General features: G+C 43.9%; 1 protein-coding gene across 1 annotated transcript in view; it reads right to left on the reverse strand.

The window, feature by feature from the left end:
* Positions 1-19,094, reverse strand: part of LOC121869003 (protein Skeletor, isoforms B/C-like) — a 38,772-nt gene extending 19,678 nt beyond the window's left edge. Inside the window, exon 1 of the mRNA XM_042370065.1 lies at positions 19,050-19,094. Within this exon, the coding sequence (XP_042225999.1) occupies positions 19,050-19,080 (31 nt within the window). The 5' untranslated portion in view covers positions 19,081-19,094. The remainder of the gene's footprint in view (positions 1-19,049) is intronic.
* Positions 19,095-25,215: the final 6,121 nt, after the last annotated feature.

Consider the following 25,215-nt stretch of genomic DNA (forward strand, 5'->3'; position numbering starts at 1 on the left):
GCTATGAAGATGGTAATAACAACAATAATAATAATAAAAATCTTCAAACAACAATATTAACAGCAACAACAATAATAATAATAATGTTATTGTTAATAATAATAATAATAACAACATCAACTAGAGCTACAATGATCGTAAACCAATTAAAATCAACAATAATAACAACAGGTACACCTTGTCACATAACAGTTCAAACAGTTCAACGAAATAAAGGACAGTTCACCTTTGCCTTTGACGTTATATCTCATCCTTTGACATTCCCTTGTAATGAATTGACGCTGTAACAAAATAGTTTGACAGATGATTTACTCACAAAATTATTGACGAAGCATTAAGGATATTGACAATGACAATATAAGATTGGATAGTTTTACACATATATTTGACAATTAACATAAGATTTGAATGACATATACAGTAGTGCATGTATCTAGACGATATATAGAGAAACTCAACAATTAATGAATTCATCAAACCCAGGTCCCTTTACATTATAAAGCTGCAGACGGGTCATAAGCAATGATGATTTCAGTCCCAGATGTCCTCTCGTGCAATACACCTCCGTAAGTATGTCTGGGAGTGCTGGAAGTTTGCTGAACAAAGGGTAGCATCAATACTGGGGACTGCTGTCCTCAGTACCTGTTGGAGAAGTCTCTCTCGATACATCGTTAAGGTGACCCCATGTTGACGTGCAGCACGTGCGTCGCAACGATCAGCTATGTTGTTCAGTTGTCGTTTCACAGTGGCTTTCAGTACTGAGAAGCAATTCTCAATAGGGTTTAGGAAAGGTGAGTGTGGAGGAAGCTTCTTGATGACACGATCCTCAAATTCCTGTTCAATTCCTGCATGACATGGTGCATTATCCATTAAAATCACAACAGCCTCAGGGCCTAGCACAGAATCCAGCGAGGTCATGAAGTTTTTGAATACTTCCTTGGTCACAGATGTTACATGAATTTCATAATAGAATAGGCCTACCAGATTGGAGATAGCTGCTATCAATGTGACGTTACTGCCACGCTGTCCTGCAACGATCCTGTTGACGCCTTGTCCCCGTGGAGCCCGGCCGTAGGCCCTACACGTGTACAGGTTGTAGCCGGTTTCATCTACGTACACACGATGTTGATGAATGCCATCCTCACACATGTACTGAGCAAACGCTACACGAGCGGCTTTCACGTCTTCTGAATTTTGGTCAGTCGGTACATTGTGTACCTGTTTCAGGGTTATAAGTTCGCCATCCAAAGCCCTAGAAACAGTCATGTTGCATACATGTGGCTTGCCTGGAAATGTTTGCCGGAGTGTATGGTTAAGTTCTCTAATGGTGATCGTTGGTGTAGCCTCAAAAAGCATCACCAAAAAGTCCTTCGCCTCGTCATCCAGCACAGGTGGTCGTCCTCCTCCACGTCGGCCCCGTCTTTCTCCTGTCTCCACAAACTTGCGAATTATTTCATAAGCTGTGGTTCTTGGAATTCGTAGCTCGGCAGCAGTGTCCAGAAAATCCTCTCCAGCTCCATATCGAGTAATTATTCTATCACGATCTTCGTCTGACACCCGGCGATATCGTCTACGAGACATAGCAGGGTGCTTGAGAAGTGTGCCAGACCGACTATGTACTGTACTCCTCGATGGGTGTCTCGGGACTGATACCGACCTACAGAATGACAGAACACATCGAATGACAATCTAAAAAAACTGTTCGTTCATGCTAACGGAAATGATTGACATAAGTTATGAAATTGACAGCCGTGAACAATAAACCGACAGTGTACATATAGTTTGAGAATGTAACAATTGGAGAATGACATACCACCAACAGTTATTTTAGATTGTCATTCGATATGTGTTCTGTCATTCGGTTATGAAATTTGTCAAAAAGATATATAACAATGTCTAAACGTATATGTGAAAAGGTGTATTGCACGAGAGGACATCTGGGACTGAAATCATCATTGCTTATGACCCGTCTGCAGCTTTATAATGTAAAGGGACCTGGGTTTGATGAATTCATTAATTGTTGAGTTTCTCTATATATCGTCTATATACATGCACTACTGTATATGTCATTCAAATCTTATGTTAATTGTCAAATATATGTGTAAAACTATCCAATCTTATATTGTCATTGTCAATATCCTTAATGCTTCGTCAATAATTTTGTGAGTAAATCATCTGTCAAACTATTTTGTTACAGCGTCAATTTATTACAAGGGAATGTCAAAGGATGAGATATAACGTCAAAGCCAAAGGTGAACTGTCCTTTATTTCGTTGAACTGTTTGAACTGTTATGTGACAAGGTGTGTTCTGTCATTCGGTTATGAAATATGTCAAATAGGTATATAACAATGTCTCAACGTATATGTGAAAAGGTGTATTATTAGAAGGACAGTTAGATACAGTACAAGTACAGTTATAGGTACGTACATTATACAAGTACCGTACAGATACAGACACTAGTACGTGTAGATACAGATATAGGTAATATGTATCAGGTACAAGTACAGGTATATAGATAACAGTACAGCAACGTTGCAAAAGATTATACATCACGTCATCTTGGGACACTGAAAGTAAAAGTACAACTCAACTCACAAAAGAATTGACCACCTCTCACAGTTACCAGCTCACTGAAGAATTAACTATACACTGTTAGAATAGATAATTAAATATATCAAAGAAATGTTAATACAAAAATGAATAAGCTAATAAAACAATAAAATAAAGCGCGCGAACTATATTTCCCGCCAAAAGTGGTGTAGATAGGTTACCTTTACATAATATAAAAACAAACCCCTGGCAGACGGGCTCGTGCAAGTGACTTTCTCCCGGGGGTTGGATGTCCACTTTCTCCCCGCCTTCACCGTTCACTTTCTGTTTCATGTTCACTGAAGGATCTCCATTTGCATTGTTTGAATAAAATTACTTAAAATTATATTATTGTATCGTTTGTATGGGTAAAATCCCGCCTTATATGTATAGTTTAGCCTAAATATAACCTTTTATCTCTGTTTTCAGTCTCTAAAACTGTACATATAAGCCTGTAGTTGCATTATTTATCTGGCAAAACTTAGCTTACTGGATCCAGTCACTTCGTTACAAAAAATTTCCAATTAAATTTGACATGTCTGTCTGTCTGTTATAACATGTAAGGGTACAATAAAGTAGAGGTTCTCACCACGGAGCTACAGTACCTAAGCATAATCACTTTATGGATGCACTTGTAAGTACGGAATATTTCCTACAAATATTGATGAATGAATGATGTAATACCTCGTCATAGGCCGGGGTGCACTGGTGAAAGTAATGGTCAGAGATGAATAAATCACTTTGTGGGTTTCGGGGTCAGTCATCTCCGACATTGTTATTAAAACGCTCCAAATACACACTGTTTTTCCTGCCAACTTCACATCGTTTACATTTTTGCTTGAATTGCTTCAATTACATCACCTGATTACTACTGCGTCAGATGACTCATAACAAAGCGATAACAATTATTATACTCGAGTCATGATATATATTATGTTATATACTGTTCATACTGTATGAATCATACATATTGACCACTTGACCTCGTAATATTTGTATCGTTAAATGTAAAGTCCATAAATAAATCTGCCAGAGATCACAGTAACTATAATAAATATAGCAATACAAATAATATGATTAATATTAAAAAAAGGCTTCAACTATAAAATTCGATTTTATTCAAGTGTGTATTATTAATACATTTAATAAAAAGATCAAGTGCAGAATGACCAGTCAAAGTTCTAATATGGAGAAATGTCACTTACAACCTCGTGTAATATTGAGCAACTAGCTTATAACTCAGTAATATCGAGGAATCACCAAAGTTTCAACAGCATTGACTAAGCTAACCTATATTCTAATAATGACGAGTGACCAGGCAAAGTTCCCATAATATCCATGTTCTAATAACGTCGGAAGATTGGATAATGTTCCAATAATGTCGAAAGACTTGATTATGCTCCTATAAATCCTGCGTGGGAAGGACGTTAGAGTATAACGGTATAAACACTCCCCTGAGCTGGAGGTCATCAGATAAAATATTACAGATTCTATTATTTTTTGCCTCGAAGCTCGCTAGACAGACAGTTGGCGCTAAAACCGAGTCGGTTACATTCCCTTAACGATCTATATTTCCTGCACCTTTCTGATAGGAGCTACGTGTAGTATCTTCATAAAGAATTGTTTATTTTCTTGATAAAACAACATTTATTTCGCAGAATATGACGCTAAATTTCTCCCTCAAGATATTTAGGTTTAGTTAGGTCAATGAAATGCTACCTTCAACCCCCTTTCCCTTTCTCGTCATGATTATACCATTTATCAATATTTTGTTCGTCTTGCAACACAAGTTCTCTGCTTCTGTATCCCAAACAAAAGAAAAAAATGACAATTTATTCTCTAATTATAAAAGAAAATAAGCGTAAACGTTTCCTCGTGTATATAATAGTTAGTTCCGAGACAAAGAAACATTTCACCGTCTCTATCGCTGCAGCCTTCCACTCACCAGGAAATTGCGCAATCAACACTTTCCTTCCTGGAATGAATGGATAATCGTTTTATTACGTAATGGCGTAAGTTCATCAACCTTAGTGACGAGATGAATAATATTGGATAATGGATATAAAATAAAGTTAAAAGAAACGATACAAATCCAGTGAAAATTTTGCCATGAAGTAAGATATTTTTAACCGTCAAAAGGGTCAAGGCTAAATATATTGTAGACGCTTTTAGTGAATTTATAAGACAGGTACACGAAAACAAATGACTAACATTGCCTTAGAAAATATACCTAAAATAAATGAAAAAAAAAACACAAAAACAACCCCTCAACCTTTGGCCCCGGGGTAATAAATAAATAAAAAGAATAGAAAACGAGCAGTTGATGAGGGTTACTTGTTTAGCCTCCGGAAATCGGGTATTACTCACCCACCCACCCTCCCTCCCTCCCTCCCTCCCTCCCTCACATCTACTGTACCTCCTTCATTGACCTTCTCTAATCTATTATTAACCATAACCTAACGTAATCTAAATCGAACTTAACTAAATATGACCTATTAAACATTTTACCTAACCAGACCAAACCCATCCTGATCTGACCTATTTTGACTAACCTATACAAGGCCTATTTTAACCTATCTTAACCAAACTTAACCTAACCTGACTTAATATATTATACTGTACATGACTACCACTCACGCCCAAATTCAACACTCACCACACACAAAAAATACCTAATAATAATAATAATAATAATAATAATAATAATAATAATAATAATAATAATAATAATAATAATAATAATAATAATAATAATAATAATAATAATAATAATAATAATAATAACTAAGAGTAGCAACGTAACACTGGAGGCCGTTGACTTACTTGATTCTGTGTGGTCATAGCTACGTGTTAGGGGTGAGTGGGGGGAGGGGGGTGAGAGGGAGGAGTGAGTGGGGCAGACGGGCACCGTGGTGGAAACTTTCACTGGTCAACGGGGGTGAGGGAAGAAGAGGAGGAGGAGGAGGGTGCATCAAGAGGTCTCCTTTTACTTGTATATTCCTACTACCCTCCTCCCTCCCCCCTCTTTCCCTCACCTCTCACCCTCTCATCTGCCGGTATACTCACCATAACCCCCTCCCTCTCTCCCCTCCTTCCCTACCTGTACCCTTTCCACCACCTATCACCAGTCTGGGGGTGACTTACACACCTGGTTCACCGCCCGGCCTCAGGACCAGTCAGCCTGCTGTAGGGTCTCGTACTAACTCCCTGTGTTTACTAGTCTTCTTTTTGTACTGATATTAGCTTTTGTTAAATGGTTCACTACCCCCTTGTGTAATATACGTCACCTGTGTTCTGTAAACTATTATTAATAACAACAAAATAATAGTAATAATAACAATAATAGTAAATAAATAAATACTGTAAATAATCCCAACTATATTTAGAGACCAAAATTTCAAACGAAAATAGAAAAAAAAAAAACAAGAATAGCAAGTATGAAAGAATACTGTATAATTATGTATTAAATCACACCCACATGATAAATACAGGGGGTAATGTATTGAAGTAAACTCACTCGTCTTGGAACCATGTTTATTCTGCGTACAGTTACATATTTCGGTGAATCACTCCGCCACCTCAACACAGAAACAATTACGTAGAATAAACAAGATTCCAAGAAGAGGGTTTATTTTTTTCCTCAATGTGAAGTACGTATACAATCCCCTTCACTAGTGCGTTTACAGGGGCTCGTCATATAGCCTAGGTACAGTCCCCTTCACTAGTGCGTTTACAGGGGCTCGTCATATAGCCTAGGTACAGTCCCCTTCACTAGTGCGTTTACAGAGGCTCGTCATATAGCCTCGTGCAATTCCTTCACTAGTGCGTTTACAGGAGCTGGAGTCATATAGCCCCTAGGTACAGTCCTTCACTAGTGCACATTTACAGAGGCTCGTCATATGGCCTAGAATTTTGATCCCTTCACTAGTGCATTTACAGGGGGCTCGTCATATAGCCTAGTACAGTCCCTTCACTAGTGCGTTTACAGGGGCTCGTCGCCCTTAGCTAGAGTGCAGTCCTTCACTGGGTAATTGCATTTACAGGGGCTAGTCACATGTAAACCCTAGGTACAGTCCCTTCTGAGTCTCGTTTGCAGAGGCTGCGTCATATGGCCTAGAGTACAGTCCCCTTCACTAGTGCATTTACAGGGGCTCGTCATATAGCCTAGGTACAGTCCCCTTCACTAGTGTGTTTACAGGGGCTCGTCATATAGCCTAGGTACAGTCCCCTTCACTAGTGCGTTTACAGGGGCTCGTCATATAGCCCTGGGGTACAGTCCCCTTCACTAGTGCGTTTTACAGGGAGCTCGTCATATAGCCTAGGTACAGTCCCCTTCACTAGTACGTTTACAAGGGCTCGTCATATAGCCTAGGTACAGTCCCCTTCACTAGTGCGTTTACAGGGGCTTGTCATATAGCCTAGGTACAGTCCCCTTCACTAGTACGTTTACAAGGGCTCGTCATATAGCCTAGGTACAGTCCCCTTCACTAGTGCGTTTACAGGGGCTCGTCATATAGCCTAGGTACAGTCCCCTTCACTAGTACGTTTACAGGGGCTCGTCATATAGCCTAGGTACAGTCCCCTTCACTAGTACGTTTACAGAGGCTCGTCATATATAGCCTAGAGTACAGTCCCTTCACTGAATGCTGCATTTTACGAGGGGCTCGTCATATAGCCTAGAGTACAGTCCCTTCACCTAGTGCGTTTACAGGGGCTCGTCATATAGCCTGGGTACAGTCCCCACTGGTGCATTTACAGGGGGCTCAATCCACCTGGCCTAATTTGCAGTCCTTCTAGAAGTGCGTTTGGAGGCTCGTCATATAGCTAGGTACAGTCCCTTCACTAATTACTGCCTGCATTTACAGGGCTGATCTTACTAGCTAGGTACGGTCCCTTCACTAGCGTTGAATTTACAGGGGCTGGAAATCATATAGCCTAGGTACGGTCCCTTCACTGAATGCGTTTACAGGGGCTCGTCATGTAGCCTAAGTGCAATTCCTTCACTGAGTGCGTTTACAGGGGCTGCGTCATATGGCCTGGTACAGTCCCTTCACTCGTGCGTTTACAGGGGCTCGTCATATAGCCTAGGTATAGTCCCCTTCACTAGTGCGTTTACAGGGGCTCGTCATATAGCCTAGGTACAGTCCCCTTCACTAGTGCGTTTACAGTGGCTCGTCATATAGCCTAGGTACAGTCCCCTTCACTAGTGCGTTTACAGGGGCTCGTCATATAACCAAGTTACAGTCCCCTTCACTAGTGCGTTTACAGAGGCTCGTCATATAGCCTAGGTACAGTCCCCTTCACTAGTGCGTTTACAGAGGCTCGTCATATAGCCTAGGTACAGTCCCCTTCACTGGTGCATTTACAGGGGCTCGTCATATAGCCTAGGTACAGTCCCCTTCACCTAGTGCGTTTGGGGGCTGGGTCATAAGCTAGAGTACCGGTCCTTCTGCTAGTGCGTTTACAGGGGCTCGTCATATAGCCAAGGTACAGTCCCCTTCACTAGTGTGTTTACAGGGGCTCGTCATATAGCCTAGGTACAGTCCCCTTCACTAGTGTGTTTACAGGGGCTCGTCATATAGCCTAGGTACAGTCCCCTTCACTAGTGTGTTTACAGGGGCTCATCATATAGCCTAGGTACAGTCCCCTTCACTAGTGTGTTTACAGGGGCTCGTCATATAGCCTAGGTACAGTCCCCTTCACTAGTGTGTTTACAGGGGCTCGTCATATAGCCTAAGTACAGTCCCCTTCACTAGTGTGTATACAGGGGCTCATCATATAGCCTAGGTACAGTCTCCTCCACTAGTGCGTTTACAGGGGCTCGTCATATAGCCTAGGTATAGTCCCCTTCACTAGTGCGTTTACAGGGGCTCGTCATGTAGCCTAGGTACAGTCCCCTTCACTAGTGTGTTTACAGGGGCTCATCATATAGCCTAGGTACAGTCCCCTTCACTAGTGCGTTTACAGGGGCTCGTCATATAAACATTCCACAAATCATTACATTGAGATATTTGTTTAAATATTTTTTTTTAGTTTGATTCCATAGTGTGTTTACTATTGTGGGTTCCCTTCTGCCGAATGTAAACAAACACTGATGACTCCATATAAACACTTTTAGTAGAAGGGACTGTACATGTGTGTGTGTGTGTGTGTGTGTGTGTCATGCATACCTGCTTGTCACCTAAAAGACTCATGCACAGTTTTGACGTATGTCTGAACATACACACACACACACACACATACACACACACATATGAATACAATTATCTATACACATGAACTTACACCCACATCCCCCTTCATACAGACTGAGACAGATACAGAGAAACAGACCAGACAGACAGACGCAGACACATAAACACACACTAGTCCTACACAGACAGACGCAGAGACGGAAACACACACACACTGGTCCCACCTAAACACAAAACACAGAGCAAGCACAACACAACACACGTACGAACGAACAGCAGATCACACTACAACCTCTAAACATTTTTACGTGGTTGTAGTGTTGTGGTTTTAACTAGTGGACTGGGAAGGTTGTGGTCGTAAAAATGTGAAAAACAAGTGAAGTTGTACGTGCGTGTTGTTGTTTTAAAATAGTGATTATCTGGGTTAGAATATTTTTTGTTTTTTAATTATACTTAAGGTGTGACTGTTATAATAATAATAATAAAGATAATAGTTATACATATGTTTATTAAATTTTCATTGATACAATTATTATTAGTATTAGTAGTAGCAGTAGTAGTATTCGTATTAGTACTGGTAGTATTAGTATTAGTAGTAGCAGTAGTAGTATTCGTATTAGTACTGGTAGTAGTAGTTTTACCGGTAGCTACATTTCTATTAGGATATTTAATATTAAGGTAATAAAATAGTGGCGAAGGTGTGGCTATTGGTACTGGTAGTAGTAATAGTAATATCGTCATTATTACTATTATTACCACTTCACATTCTCAGTCCTACTGCTATTATTAGTATCAACCTTACCATTATTACCACCCATTCTATCACGTACGATATTAAACATACTTTTACTTTTACTGATCGGCTCGTTGCGTCTTGGGTGATCGGTCACGTCTCTGTTACGCACTGTTGGCAAGTACTGGCATGAGCTGGCCCCTGAATGTACCTGAACCTGCTCCAGTGTTGGGCAAGTCACAACACTCTCTGGCAGATTGTTCGAAGAGTTCATAATTCTCACTCCCAAAAAGGTTACCCCCTCTCTGTTATGTGTTGAGATAGTGAGCTGTTCCGGACACAAGAGGCGGATAGCAGTAGTTGATGGCTAATAGGACCCGTTAGTTGTAGTTGTGGTCTGAGCTCAAGTACTTTACGTGTTATTAGTGGCGGTAAGGGGAGTAACGCGTGTGTGTGTGTGTGTGTGTGTTGTGTGTGTGTGTGTGTGTGTGTGTGTGTGTGTGTGTGTGTGTGTGTGTGTGTGTGTGTGTGTGTCTTTGGTGGTGCTGACTGGGGGAGGGTATGAGGGGCAGTGAGGAGAGAGAGGGAGAAGGGAGGGAGGAGGGAGGGAGGGAAGGGAGGGGGGAGGGGGAGGGAGAAGGAGATGAGCTACAGAAAAAAAATGTTGCGGCCTTCGTGTACGGGGCAGTGACCTCCTCCTCCTCCGCTCCTCTTCCTTCTTCTCCCCTTTCCTCTCCGGCTCCTCCTCCACCTCTCAGCTCACTTCTTCCTCCTCCCTTGTTTCACCCCCCTAACCCCGCTGACCCCTCACCCCACTGACCCCTCACCCCCACTGGCCCCTCACCCCCCCCACTGACCCCCTCACCCCCCGCTGACCCCTCGCCCGCGGCCCCTGCCCCCATGACCCCTCAGCCCCTTGACCCTCACCCCCCATTTTAGCCCCCTCACCCCCCGCTGACCCCTCACCCCCATGGCCTACCCCCACTGACCTCTTGGCCTCATAAGCATAATAACCCCGCATCAACGTGTATTCTGTGACTTGCTCTGCGTGCCTCCCTGTTGGCCACTGTGAACGCTTCTTGTGCTACACCTTGTACAGGTGGTAAGGGTGCCCAATAAAAGCTGCCCCTCAGGGACCAAATAATGGTTATTCTGTGGCTCCCCCCTCCTCCCCCGTCCTCTAATACTAAATAAAACACCTTTAAGGCTAAAATCATCCCCGTGTGTGTGTGTGTGTGTGTGTGTGTGTGTGTGTGTGTGTGTGTGTGTGTGTGTGTGTGTGTGTGTGTGTAACTACAGGTAGGTTATAGGCTCGTCCCCTAGCAGCGTCTGAAAACACACACATACACACACACACACACTCTCTCTTACACAGTCCCGTCCTGGCAGAGGATGATGGAGGAATCAGAGGGGGAAGGAGGGAAAGAGGAAGAGGAAGGGAGGGGGCAAAGATGGGAGAGGTTGTTGTTATCCGTGAACCTTGGCCCACTCCTTTATACTGCAAGTCCTCCAACACCCCATGTCTCTCCCTAACCCCCCCCCTCCCCCACCTCTCCCCTAAGCCCCCTCCCCCCACCTCTCCTAACCCCCTCCCCCCACCTCTCTCTCTCCTTGCCTCCTGCCTAGTAACTGTCTGTGTGTCTGTCTGTCTGGATGGGTTAAGTTAGGTTAGCGTTAGGTTAGGTTAGCGTTGAGTTGGGTTAGGTTAGCGTTAGGTTGGGTTGAGTTGGGATGGCGTTAGGTTGGGTTAGTGTTAGGTTGGGTTGAGTGTTAGGTTAGTGTTAGGTTAGGTTAGGTTAGCGTTAGGTTAGGTTAGGTTAGTGTTAGGTTAGGTTAGCGTTAGGTTAGGTTAGTGTTAGGTTAGGTTAGATTAGGTTAGTGTTAGGTTAGGTTAGCGTTAGGTTAGGTTAGGTTAGCGTTAGGTTAGCGTTAGGTTAGGTTAGCGTTAAGGTGGCTAATCTTTCGGTAAAACAAGATGAGAGGGACTAATGTTTACGTAATCCAAAACATCGTACACAGAATCTATAAGTTGACGGACCCAAGAAGCGTTATCGTTCCTTCCTCGATGAACGGAGAGAAAAACAGGAATTAGAGACAGAAACAGGAATTAGATAGACAGGGAGACAGAAACAGGAATTAGAGACAGAAACAGGAATTAGATAGACAGGGAGACAGAAACAGGAATTACTGTAGATAGACTGACAAAAACAGGAATTAGAGACAGAAACAGGAATTAGATAGACAGGGAGACAGAAACAGGAATTACACAGATAGACAACATAAATTACATAGATAGAACTAAAAGGAATTAAATATACAGAGACAAAAGACAGAAACTAAACAGACAAAAAAAACCATAAATAATATGGACAGAGACAGAAAAACAGATAAGAGACAGGTACTTCAGTTCAATCGTCACAGGCAGACCACCAAGACCATTAACTTTCCATTTCAGAGTTGTTCAATTACCGACGTTGACGAGGCGAAAACCAAACACCCGGAGCCTTCAAAATAATTCTCTCTCTTTCTCTCTCTCTCTTTCTCTTAATCTCTCTCGTAAGTGCGGTCACGTCACTTTACCACAATTACACTATCACTTGAGTCAACACTTGGAGCTCTTCTGTTGGATTTTAAGTGCAAGTGAAAGCTGTGAGTGTATATAAAACATTATTAGAAAGTATTGAAAGTTCCTCTTCAACTACAATAGAGAATGGAAGGTTAGATAATGTGTTTGTGATTGTTATTGTGTGATTGTTATTGTTCAGTTATTATATTATAGCTTTTATTATTATGGTTATTATCAGTGTTATTTTATTTGTTATTATTATATATATTTTTTAATTAGTGTTGTTGCTCTTCATCTTATTATTATTATTATTATTATTATTTCTTTGGTTTTTATTCATATAATTATCCTCACAACAGAATTATTATTACTAAACAAAAAAACTAACTAATATATACACAACTAAGCAACACTAAATCAAATAAGAAACACAAAATAAACAAGGAAACAAAAAACAACACATGCAGATTACAAACAACAACAAATACTCCCAAAATATAAATAAACAAATGAATAAAACAAACAAGCAAAGACAACAACCACCACGACGTAACGATGTGATTCTGTGGTTGACGTGATAATGAACTCGGTAAACAAAGAACAGCTGTAACTAGTGAACAAAGAACAGCTGGAACTAGTGAACAAAGAACAGCTGTAACTAGTAAACAAAGAACAGCTGTAACTAGTAATCAAAGAACAGCTGTAACTAGTAAACAAAGAACAGCTGTAACTAGTAAACAAAGAACAGCTGTAACTAGTAAACAAAGAACAACTGTAGCTAGTAAACAAAGAACAGCTGTAACTAGTAAACAAAGAACAGCTGTAACTAGTAAACAAAGAACAGCTGTAGCTAGTAAACAAAGAACAGCTGTAACTAGTAAACAAAGAACAGCTGTAACTAGTAAACAAAGAACAGCTGTAACTAGTGAACAAAGAACAGCTGTAACTAGTAAACAAACAACAGCTGTAGCTAGTGAACAAAGAACAGCTGTAACTAGTAAACAAAGAACAGCTGTAACTAGTAAACAAAGAACAGCTGTAACTAGTAAACAAAGAACAGCTGTAACTAGTAAACAAAGAACAGCTGTAACTAGTGAACAAAGAACAGCTGTAACTAGTAAACAAATAACAGCTGTAACTAGTAAACAAAGAACAGCTGTAACTAGTGAACAAAGAACAGCTGTAACTAGTAAACAAAGAACAGCTGTAACTAGTAAACAAAGAACAGTTGTAACTAGTGAGTACAAAGAACAGCTGTAACTAGTGAACAAAGAACAGTTGTAACTAGTAAACAACAACAGCTGTAACTAGTTAACAAAGAAACAGCTGTAACTAGTAAACAAAGAACAGCTGTAACTAGTAATCAAAGAACAGTTGGGTAACTAGTAGAACAAAATAACAGCTGTAACTAGTGAACAAAGAACAGCTGTAACTAGTAAACAAATAACAGCTGTAACTAGTTAACAAAGAACAGCTGTAACTAGTAAACAAAGAACAGCTGTAACTAGTAATCAAAGAACAGCTGTAACCAGTAAACAAAGAACAGCTGTAACTAGTGAGCAAAGAACAGCTGTAACTAGTAAACAAATAACAGCTGTAACTAGTAAACAAAGAACAGCTGTAACTAGTAAACAAAGAACAGCTGTAACTAGTGAGCAAAGAACAGCTGTAACTAGTGAACAAAGAACAGCTGTAACTAGTAAACAAATAACAGCTGTAACTAGTAAACAAAGAACAGCTGTAACTAGTAAACAAAGAACAGCTGTAACTAGTAAACAAAGAACAGCTGTAACTAGTAAACAAAGAACAGCTGTAACTAGTAAACAAAGAACAGCTGGAACTAGTAAACAAAGAACAGCTGTAACTAGTAAACAAAGAACAGCTGTAACTAGTAAACAAAGAACAGCTGTAACTAGTGAACAAAGAACAGCTGTAACTAGTAAACAAAGAACAGCTGTAACTAGTAAACAAAGAACAGCTGTAACTAGTAAACAAAGAACAACTGTAACTAGTAAACAAAGAACAGCTGTAACTAGTAAACAAAGAACAGCTGTAAACTAGTAAACAAGAACAACTGTAACTAGTAAACAAAGAACAGCTGTAACTAGTAAGAAAAAGAACAGCTGTAACTAGTAAAACAAAAGAGACAGCTGTAACTAGTAAAACAAAGAACAGCTGTAACTAGTGAACAAGAACAGCTGTAACTAGTAAACAAGAACAGCTGTAACTAGTAGACAGAACAGCTGTAACTAGTAAACAAAAGAACAACTGTAGCTAGTAATCAAAAGAACAGCTGTAACTAGTAAACAAGAACAGCTGTAACTAGTAAACAAGAACGAGCACAGCTAGTAATCAAAGAACAGCTGTAAACTATTGAACAAGAACAGCTAATAACTAGTAAACAAAGAACAACTGTAGCTAGTAATCAAAGAACAACTGTAACTAGTAAACAAAGAACAGCTGTAACTAGTAAACAAAGAACAGCTGTAACTAGTAAACAAAGAACAACTGTAACTAGTAAACAAAGAACAGCTGTAACTAGTAAACAAAGAACAGCTGTAGCTAGTAAACAAAGAACAGCTGTAACTAGTAAACAAAGAACAGCTGTAACTAGTAAACATAGTGATTGATGGCTGTGCTTGTGTGAGAGAGAGAGAGAGAGAGAGAGAGAGAGAGAGAGAGAGAGAGGAATTTTAACAGCCACAAAATACTAATCCAAATTTCTCTCTCTCTCTCTCATACACGCGCGGCTTTTCATCGTCAATAGCAACAAATTATTTACAGTATAAGCCATGTCAATACGGTGTGTGTGTCGGCGTGATCACGTTACTAAACAGAAGGTTCCGGGTTCGTGATATCAACTGACGTCAGTGGTCTCAGACCCTCGAACATCAGCCCTCTGGTGTCAGCCTTTTGTGCGTGTGTGTGTGTGTGCAGTGTCCTTTGTGTGTGTGTGTGTTAGCCCTGTGTGTGTCAGCCCTTGTGTGTGCGTGTCAGCCCTTTGTGTGTGTGTCAGCCCTTTGTGTGTGCGTCAGCCCTTTGTGGTGTGTGTCAGCCCTTTGCATGTGTGTCAGCCCTTTCTGTGTGTGTGCCAGGCCCTTGGTATGTGTCAGCCCTGTGTGTGTGTGGTCAGCCCTTTGTGTGTGTGTGTCAGCCCTTTGTGTGTGTGTGTGTGTCAGCCCTTTAGATGTGTGTGTGTCGGGCCCTTGTGTGTCAGCCCTTTGTGTGTGTGTGTCGGCCCCTTTGTGTGTCAGCCCTGTGTGTGTGTGTGTGTGTGTGTGTGTGTGTCAGCTCTTTGTGTGTGTGTGTCAGCCCTTTGTGTGTGTGTGTCAGCCCTTTGCATGTGTGTGTCGGCCCTTGTGTGGCCCTTTGTGTGTGTGTGTCGGGCCCTGTGTCAGCCCTTGTGTGTGTGTGTGTGTGTGTCAGCTTTGTGTGTGTGTGTGTCAGCCCCAGGTGTGTGTGTGTGTGTGTGTGTCAGCCTTTGGTGTGGTCAGCCCTTGTGTGTGTGTGTGTGTGTGTCAGCCCTTTGTGTGTGTGTGTGTCCTTGTGTGTGTGTGTGCTGTGTGTGTGTGTCAGCCTGGTCAGCCCCTGTGTGTGTGTGTGTCAGCCTTTGGTGTCAGCCCTTTGTGTGTGTGTGTGTGTGTGTGTGTGTGTCAGCCCTTTGTGTGTGTGTGTGTGTGTGTGTGTCAGCCCTTGTGTGTGGTCAGCCCTTGTGTGTGTGTGTGTGTGTGTGTCAGCTCTTTGTGTGTGTGTGTCAGCCCTTTGTGTGTGTGTGTGTGTGTGTGTGTGTGTGTGTGTGTGTGTCACCCATTGTGTGTGTGTGTCAGCCCTTGGGTGTGTGTGTGTGTGTGGTCAGCCCTTGTGTGTGTGTGTGTGTGTCAGCCCTTGTGTGTGTGTGTGTGTGTGTGTGTGTGTGTGTCAGCCCTTTGTGTGTGTGTGTGTGTGTGTGTGTGTGTGGTCAGCCCTTGTGTGTGTGTCAGCCCCCTGTGTGTGTGTGGTCAGCCCCTGTGTGTGTGTGGTCAGGCCCTGTGTGTGTGTGGTCAGCCTTAGTCGTGTCAGGCCCTTGTGTGTGTCAGGCCTCTGGTGTGTGTGTGTGTGTCAGGCCTTTGCGTGTGTGTGTGTGTGTGTGTGTGTGTCAGCCCTTTGTGTGTGTGTGTGTCAGGCCCCTTTGTGTGTGTGTGTGTGTGTGTGGTCAGCCCCTTGTGTGTGTGTGTCAGCCCTTTTGTGTGTGTGTGTGTGTGTGGCAGCCCTTGTGTGTGTGTGTGTCAGCCCTTTGTGTGTGTGTGTCAGCCTCTGGTGTGTGTCAGCCCTTTGTGTGTGTGTGTGTGTGTGTCAGGCCTTTGTGTGTGTGTGTGTGTGTGTGTGTGTGTGTGTGTCAGCCCTTTGTGTGTGTGTGTGTCAGCCCTTGTGTGTGTGTGTGCAGCCCTTTGTGTGTGTGTGTGTCAGCCCTTTGTGTGTGTGTGTGTGTGTCAGCCCTCTGTGTGTGTGTGTGTCAGCCCCTGGTGTGTGTGTCAGCCCTTTGTGGTGTGTGTCAGCCCCTTGTGTGTGTGTCAGCCCTTTGTGTGTGTGTGTGTCAGCCCTTGGTGTGTGTGTGTGTCAGCCCTTGTGTGTGTGTGTGTGTCAGCCCCTGGTGTGTGTGTGTCAGCCCTTTGTGTGTGTGTGTGTGTCAGCCCTTTGTGTGTGTGTGTCAGCCTCTTTGTGTGTGTGTCAGCCCTGGTGTGTGTGTGTCAGCCCTTTGTGTGTGTGTGTGTGTGTCAGCCCTTGTGTGTGTGTGTGTGCAGGCCCCTTTGTGTGTGTGTGTCAGCCCCTTGTGTGTGTGTGTGTGTGTGTCAGCCCCTTGTGTGTGTGTGTGTCAGCCCTTGTGTGTGTGGTCAGCCCTTGTGTGTGTGTGTGTGTGTCAGCCCTTGTGTGTGTGTGTCAGCCCTTTGTGTGTGTGTGTGTGTCAGCCCTCTGTGTGTGTGTCAGCCCCTTGTGTGTGTGTCAGGCCCTTGTGTATGTGTGTGTCAGCCCTTTGGTTTGTGTCAGGTCTTGTGTGTGTGTGTGTGTCAGCCCTTTGTGTGTGTGTGTGTGTGTCAGCCCCTTGTGTGTGTGTCAGCCCTTGTGTATGTGTGTGTCAGCCCTTGTGTTTGTGTCAGGTCCTTGTGTGTGTGTGTGTGTGTGTCAGCCCTTTGTGTGTGTGCAGGCCCTTGTGTGTGTATCAGGCCTCTTGTGTGTGTGTGTCAAGTGGTTTTGTGTGTGTGTGTGTGTGTGTGTGTGTGTTAGGCCTCAGTGTGTGTGTGTGTGTCAGCTATCATATGACTTTGTATATCAAAATGAACATACACACACACACTCTATAGAACGCACTCAATCTATATATACGGTTCACAAGACAATCCCGTGATCAGAAAAGTCACAGAAAAATAAAGTCAATTTTGTCAAGGGGAAAAAATCAGAGAGAAAAAATCACAGGAAACACATTTTGTAAATATGGTTTGGTTAGGTTAGGTCAGGTCAGGTCAGGTCAGGTCAGGCTAGGTTAGGTTAAGTCTGGTTAAGCTAGGCGAGGTTAGGTCAGGTTTGGTTAGGTTAAGTTTGCGACTTCTTTCCCCTGTGACTATTTTGCCCCCGACTTGTTTTTACCAATTTTCCTTGACTATTTCCCGTGACTTCTTTCCCATATAGCCTTGCTATTTTCCGTAATTATTTTCCGTATGACTTTTTTCCTCTCACCTCACTTGGCTCTGTCTCATCCCAACCTAACCTAACTTAATGCTAACCTAACGTAATGCTATTAACAGTAACCTAACTAAACCTAAACCAACACTGTAAAAGAACAAACAGTTTCTCCACTGCTGGCAGATAGGTCAACCCGTGTGTTGGTTCAGTGAGAAGGGCGGTGGGGGAGGGATTTTGAAGAGGAATAAAAAATTTCCCCATAATCCTTTCTCTTCTTTCATTATTCTTGTTTTATTTTACTACTACTACTACGAGAACTACTACTACTACTATTACTAATAATAATAATAATAATAATAATAATAACGGATACATTTGGACTCGGTGTACTGTACAGACTTCATAAAACTATGTCAACAATAGGTTACTGGTTTTATAACGGTCCCACATCTCTTAAAACCTGTTCCTTTACACATATCTACTTAACATCTTTGTCTTGTTTCTTAGATCCTTCACTTATCTCGAAAGGTAACCCATAACCTACATAAGTATCATTTATTTGTATATCTAAGTTATGTTGCTGTATATTTTATTACAGGGAAAAGGTATTATGAATCGCAAAATTAATGTTTTCCTTAATATATTCACTGGAATTCAAAAATGGTATTATTAATTAAAATGAATCATTCGAGTTAGATAAATTTTTATATATTTACAATATATTAATTATTATTACGTACAAGATGAAGCTATACACTAGTTGGGTTAAATGTGTTTATGTCGCTGAACTAATTCAAAGTCTCCATTTTACATAAATGTGTAGCATAAGTGACTACGTTAAGTAGTTATAAGTTATGTTCACATTTACGTTAAGACACCACCAAAATAATTCTACCTCGTGTTGTAGTTACTAAATACTGTTGTCTATATACAGTACTTTGATATAACTCATTTTCACAGGTTTCTATTCTCGTACTGTTTCATGGTTCACTGAACCTTTACGACATCATATATTACTACTAAGTCTTATTTGATCGTATCTTATGAAGTTCACTTTGTTATATAAGACACCCAGGTCAAGAAACACTGTTAAGGACATGTGAAGATAATGGCCGCTATTAACCCCGGCGCCTCGACCCGTCCACCTTGGTGAAAGTAATTCCTCTAAATCTCTGAATATTCTTTTTTGCTCGTCTTCCTTCACTCTGCTTCAACCTCTCACTTTCTTCAAAACTCAACCCCCCCAAAAAATGGCATAGGTGATGGAAAACCTGAAGTATAACAGGATTTAATGATTACTGTACTCACCCAACACACAGAGGAGCACCCAAGACACCATTTATTACGTCTGCATCTACACCCTGAGACTGAGCCACAGTGTGCGCCGCCTTCTCTTATATACCTTTGTAGCTCACCTGGTGACGCCGGTCTATGGCTCTTGACCGATAATTTATGAAAATTTTAGTTCAATAAAATAAAATTTCTACATTTTACCTTTGCCATAAAATTTTGTTTGTAATTTCTGCTTAACCTACAGTCATAAAATCATTGATTATGTAAAGGGAATAATGCTGTGAAGTTAATACCACACAGCAACACCTTAATGCCCACTTAGCTATATGCTGAACGATAGGTGCTTTGGCGCGCACCCAAAAGTTGCGTTAGGTTGCACGAATACGAACGTAAAACCTTCCATTTATTCATCTGCGTCATTTCTGGAGACTTTTCGCACATAATGGTTCCTTTTGAATAAAAACAACCCATAGATATTATAAACACAAGGGAATTTTTTATCTGCGGGGACGATGTCTTGCAATAGACGAACACAGCTTGATAGACAACAATGGGTTTAGAGTTTCTCTTCGGTGTTACAAGTTTTTCCAAGTGGTATCTCCGGGATTTCTCTGTTGAACACGTCACTGAGTCGCTCTGGGTAGCGGGAAACATCATTCAATAAGAGGAAAAGAAAACGATAAACAGAGAAGAGAGAACGGGAAGAAAGCGAATAGTCACGGGTTCAATCCCCTTACCTTAGTGAAGGATTTGTTCCCTCTTGGACATGACCACCAGCGAGAACTGAGTGCACTATCAAGTTTACTGTTGATGGTGGATGAGCATCCTGCCAGTTGGTGAAATAACCCATTAACTATTTTATTATTAGTAGTAGTAGCAGTAGTAGTAGTAGTCATAGTAGTAGTAGTAGTAAAAGTAGTAGTATTTCCTTTAGACTACAGAATACAGGCAAGGATTGTAATTATAAGAGGAAGGCTCACTCCGATGGGCAAACGCGTTCACCTTCACCACCACCATAAATTACTAACACGACCACAACCACCACCACAACCAAACTGACCATGAAACCTACTGGCACTCCCGTCACACGTCGTCACCCCCACACCACGCCACCCACCGCGTCACACCTAACCAAGTTTTGTCACACTAGTATGACCGTGAGAATACGCTAGACCAGCCTTAAATGCACCACAGGTCAGATCGAGGTTAACACACATACAATGGGTTATATCCACACCAGAACTCCCAATATGAAACTAGATCCTATTTAACACACAAAACCCATCTTCACGCCAAAGCACATCTTCACGCCAAAACCCACATCTTCACAAAACCCACATCTTCACAAAACCCACATCTTCACCAACCCATCTTCACAAAACCACATCTTCACCAAACCCACATCTTCAAAAAACATCTTCACCAAAACCCATTTCGCCAAAACCCACATCTTCACCCAGACCACATCTTCCCAAACTCATCTTCGCTCCATCACATCTTCGCCAAAACCCACATCTTCACGCCAAAACCCACATCTTCACGCCCAAACCCACATCTTCACGCCAAGGGCCAAAAATAGCAACAAGCCATTTTCTTCCTTAAAAGAGGTGCCAACTGCTTTATTTCTGCGCCAAAACACAGTAGAATATCTCACTATAACTTTCTGTCTTAGCAATGGCACTGTAAAACCCTCTTCTGACGCCATATTAGCTGACATTATCACTTTAAAATGGCTCCGAAATCTTCTTTTACATTCTGTCATGAGGTGCCTCTCTCTTTGTTATCAATTCCGCCATAATGTCAGGTATTTACGTCATAGAGGGTCCACAACCTTACAACAAACAAGGAAGAACGTTATAAGTGTTATTTATACACCGTAACAAACGTAACATTCTCGTGTCAACATAACCCACAAGTCGTAAGCTTCTACTAAACGTTCTTTTTGCTTGAAATCTTTTATTCCTATGACATAGTCCGCGACATTGCTGAATTGAAATCATTCCTGGCTACACAATGGTCACGCTACATCACGTTAAAGTTGTATGCTAATGTAGGATATTACGCCACAATTTGCAATGATCATCTCAAAATGCGAAATGATATAGCCTTATTATTTCCACGACAAAATGAACAACAATCTACCATTTTCACGCCAAAATTCGCCGTAAATCACTATCGTAAGGCAGTTAGAGAGCAGAGGAAGGATTAGGTCATAGGTCAAACGTCACCTACCATGACCCCTGATCAACTCCGCTGTTCTCTTGTTTCCCGGTTTCAAGTGTTGCCATTTGGTTGTCAGGTATTTATTTCTTCCTCTCTCTCTCTCTCTCTCTCTCTCTCTCTCTCTCTCTCTCTCTCTCAACACACAACGCAGGACCCACACTATGCCAGTCCAGCTACTGCAGCACCCCATGACACACTTGACAGTCCCTCCGACATGAGTCCCTCTGTCACCAGGTGCGTATGACAGAGCGTGAAGGCCGAGGAGCTGCTGGAGCGTGGAAGGGGGGAGAGGGGTCATGCTCACTTTGTTGGTCAAGTGATGCGGGTCAGGGCAAGGATGTCATAGGTGAGAGGTGTCATAGGTGAGGGTTGTCATAGGTGAGGGTGTCATAGGTGAGGGGTGTAAGAGGTGAGGGTGTCAGGTGAGAGTGTCATAGGTGAGGGTGTCATAGGTGAGGGGTGTCATAGGTGAGGGGTGTCATAGGTGAGGTGTCAGAGAGGTGAGGTTGTCAGGGTGATTCTCATAGGTGAGGGTGTCAGAGGTGTGAGAGTGTCTGTGAGGAGTGTCATAGGTGAGGTGTCATAGGTGAGGGGTGTCATAGGTGAGGCTGTCATAGGTGAGGGCCATAGGTGAGGGGTGTCATAGGTGAGAGGTGTCATAGGTGAGGGTGTCATAGGTGAGGTGTCATAGGTGAGGTGTCAGAGGTGAGGTGTCATAGGTGAGGAGTGTCATAGGTGAGGTGTCATGGTGAGAGTGTCATAGGTGAGGTGTCATAGGTGAGGGTGTCATTGAGGCTGTCATAGGTGAGGGTGTCGTGAGGGTGTCATAGGTGACAGTGTCATAGGTGAGGGTGTCATAGGTGAGGTGTCATAGGTGAGGTGTCAGAGTGAAGTGTCATAGGTGAGGGGTGTCGGGTGAGGTGTCATAGGTGAGGGACAGGTGGGGTGTCAGAGGTGAGTGGGGATTGAGGAGTGTCATAGGTGAGGGGTGTCAGAGGTGAGGGGTGTCAGAGGTGAGGGGTGTCAGTAGTGTAGGTGAGAGGTGTCATAGGTGAGGGTGTCATGGTGAGGGTGTAGAGGTGAGGGTGTCATGGGTGAGGGTGTCAGAGGTGAGGGTGTCCATAGGTGAGGTGTAATAGGTGAGGGCTGTCATAGGTGAGGGTGTCATAGGTGAGGGCTGTCATAGGTGAGGGGTGTCGTAGGTGAGGGTGTCATAGGTGAGGGTGTCAGAGGTGAGGGGTGTCAGAGGTGAGGGTGTCATAGGTGAGGGTGTCAGAGGTGAGGGTGTCATAGGTGAGGGGTGTCATAGGTGAGGGTGTCAGAGGTGAGGGTGTCGTAGAGTCAGAGGAGGTGTCAGGTGAGGGTGTCAGGTGAGGGTGTCATAGGTGAGGGTGTCAGAGGTGAGGGTGTCATAGGTGAGGGGTGTCAGAGGTGAGGGTGTCATAGGTGAGGCATCAGGGTGAGGTGTCATAGGTGAGGTGTCATAGGTGAGGGTGTTCATAGGTGAGGGGTGTCAGGGGTGAGGGTGTCATTGGTGAGGTGTCATAGGTGTGAGGGTGTCATAGGTGAGGGTGTCATAGGTGAGGGTGTCATAGGTGAGGGTGTCAAGTGAGGGTGTCATAGGTGGGGGTGTCATAGGTGAGGGGTGTGGTGAAGTGTCATAGGTGAGAGATGTGAGGGTGTCATAGGTGAGGGTGTCATAGGTGAGGGTGTCAGAGGTGAGGGGTGTCATAGGTGAGGGGTGTCATAGGTGAGGTGTCAGAGGTGAGGGTGTCATAGGTGAGGGTGTCAAGGTGAGGGTTGTCAGAGGTGAGGGTGTCATAGGTGAGGGTGTCAGAGGTGAGGGTGTCATCAAGGTGAGGAGGTGTCATAGGTGAGGGGTGTCATAGGTGAGGGGTGTCATGGGGTGAGGGGTGTCATAGGTGAGGGGTGTCATAGGTGAGGGTGTCATAGGTGAGGGTGTCATAGGTGAGGATATGTGAGGGGTGTCATGGGTGAGGGGTGTCAGGGTGAGGGGTGTCATAGGTGAGTGTCACGGTGGGGGTGTCATAGGTGAGGAGTGTGTCATAGGTGAGGGGTGTCATAGGTGAGGAGTGTCATAGGTGAGGTGTCAAGGTGAGGGTGTCATAGGTGAGGGTGTCTGGGTGACAGGTGTCATAGGTGAGGTGTCTGGGTGAGGTGTCATAGGTGAGGTGTCAGGGTGAGGAGTGTAGGTGAGGGAGTGTCATAGGTGAGGGGTGTCATGGTGAGGGGTGTGGGTGAGGGTGTGTTGGTGAGAGTGTCATAGGTGAGTGTCAGAGGTGAGGGTGTCAGAGGTGAGGGTGTCAGAGGTGAGGGGTGTCATAGGTGGAGTGTGTCATAGGTGAGGGGTGTCAGAGGTGAGGGGTGTGGTGAGTGTCCAGAGGAGGTGAGGGTGTCATAGGTGAGGAGTGTAATAGGTGAGGGCCAGTTCATAGGTGAGGGTGTCGGTGAGGGCTGTCATAGGTGAGGGGTGTCAGAGGTGAGGGGGGTGTCGTGGTGAGGTGTGTCATAGGTGAGGGTGTCAGGGGTGGTGTCGAGGTGAGGGGTGTGGGGAGTGGGGGTGTCATAGGTGAGGTGTCATGGGTGAGGGTGTCATAGGTGAGGGGGTGCTAGAGGTGAGGGGTGTCATGGGTGGGGTGTCATAGGTGAGGGGTGTCATAGGTGAGGGTGTCAATATGAGGGGTGTCAGGTTGAGGGTGTCATAGGTGAGGGTGTCAGAGGTGAGGGGTGTGTGGGTGGGGGTCATGAGTTGAGGGGTGTCAGAGGTGAGGGTGTCAGAGGTGAGGGGTGTCAGAGGTGAGGGGGTGTGTCATAGGTGGGGTGATATGGGTGAGGGTGTCATAGGTGAGGGTGTCAGAGGTGAGGGGTGAATGAGGTGAGGTGTCAGAGGTGAGGGTGTCAGAGGTGAGGGGTGTCATAGGTGAGGGTGTCATAGGTGAGGGGTGTCAGAGGTGAGGGTGTCATTGGGAGGGGTGTCAGAGGTGAGGGGTGTCAAGGTGAGGGTGTCAGAGGTGAGGTGTCATAGGTGGGGGTGTCAGAGGTGAGGGTGTCAGAGGTGAGGGGTGTCATAGGTGAGGGGTGTCAGAGGTGAGGGGTGTCATGGTGAGGGGTGGGTGTCATAGGTGAGGGGTGTCAGGGTGAGGGGTGTCAGCGGTGAGGTGATATAGGTGAGGGCTGTCATAGGTGAGGGTGTCATAGGTGAGGGTGTCAGAGGTGATGGGTGTCATAGGTGAGGGGTGATATAGGTGAGGGGTGTCAGAGGTGATGGGTGTCATAGGTGAGGGTGATATAGGTGAGGGAGGTGTCATTGGTGAGGGGTGTCAGCGGTGGGGTGTGAGAGATGAGGGGCTGTCAGAGGTGAGGTGTCATGAGGGTCAGAGGTGAGGGTGTCATTGGTGAGGTGTATAGGTGAGGGTGTCATAGGTGAGGGGTGTCAGCGGTGAGGGTGATATAGGTGAGGGCTGTCAAGGTGAGGGGTGTCATAGGTGAGGTGTCAGGAGGTGATGGGTGTCATAGGTGAGGGGTGATAAAGGTGAGGGTGTCATAGGTGATGGTGTGTCATAGGTGGGGTGTCTGAGGTGGGGGTGTCATAGGTGAGGGTGTCAGAGGTGAGGGTGTCAGAGGTGAGGGTGTCAGAGGTGGTGGTGTCATAGGTGAGGAGTATTATAGGTGAGGGTGTCATAGGTGATGGGTGTCATAGGTGAGGGGTGTCAGGGTGAGGGGGTGTCATAGGTGTGAGGTGTCAGAGGTGAGGGGTGATGTAGGTGAGGGGTGTCATAGGTAAGGGGTGTCAGAGATGATGGGTGTCATAGGTGAGGGGTGTCGAGGTGAGGGGGTGTCAGAGGTGTGAGAGTGATGTAGGTGAGGGGTGTCATGGGTGAGGGGTGTCAGAGGTGGGGGTGTCATAGGTGGGGGTTTCAGAGGTGAGGTATCAGAG

The sequence above is a fragment of the Homarus americanus genome, unplaced genomic scaffold (assembly GCF_018991925.1).
Source record: "Homarus americanus isolate GMGI-L3 unplaced genomic scaffold, GMGI_Hamer_2.0 scaffold24694, whole genome shotgun sequence".
Classification (NCBI taxonomy): Eukaryota; Metazoa; Arthropoda; class Malacostraca; order Decapoda; family Nephropidae; genus Homarus; species Homarus americanus.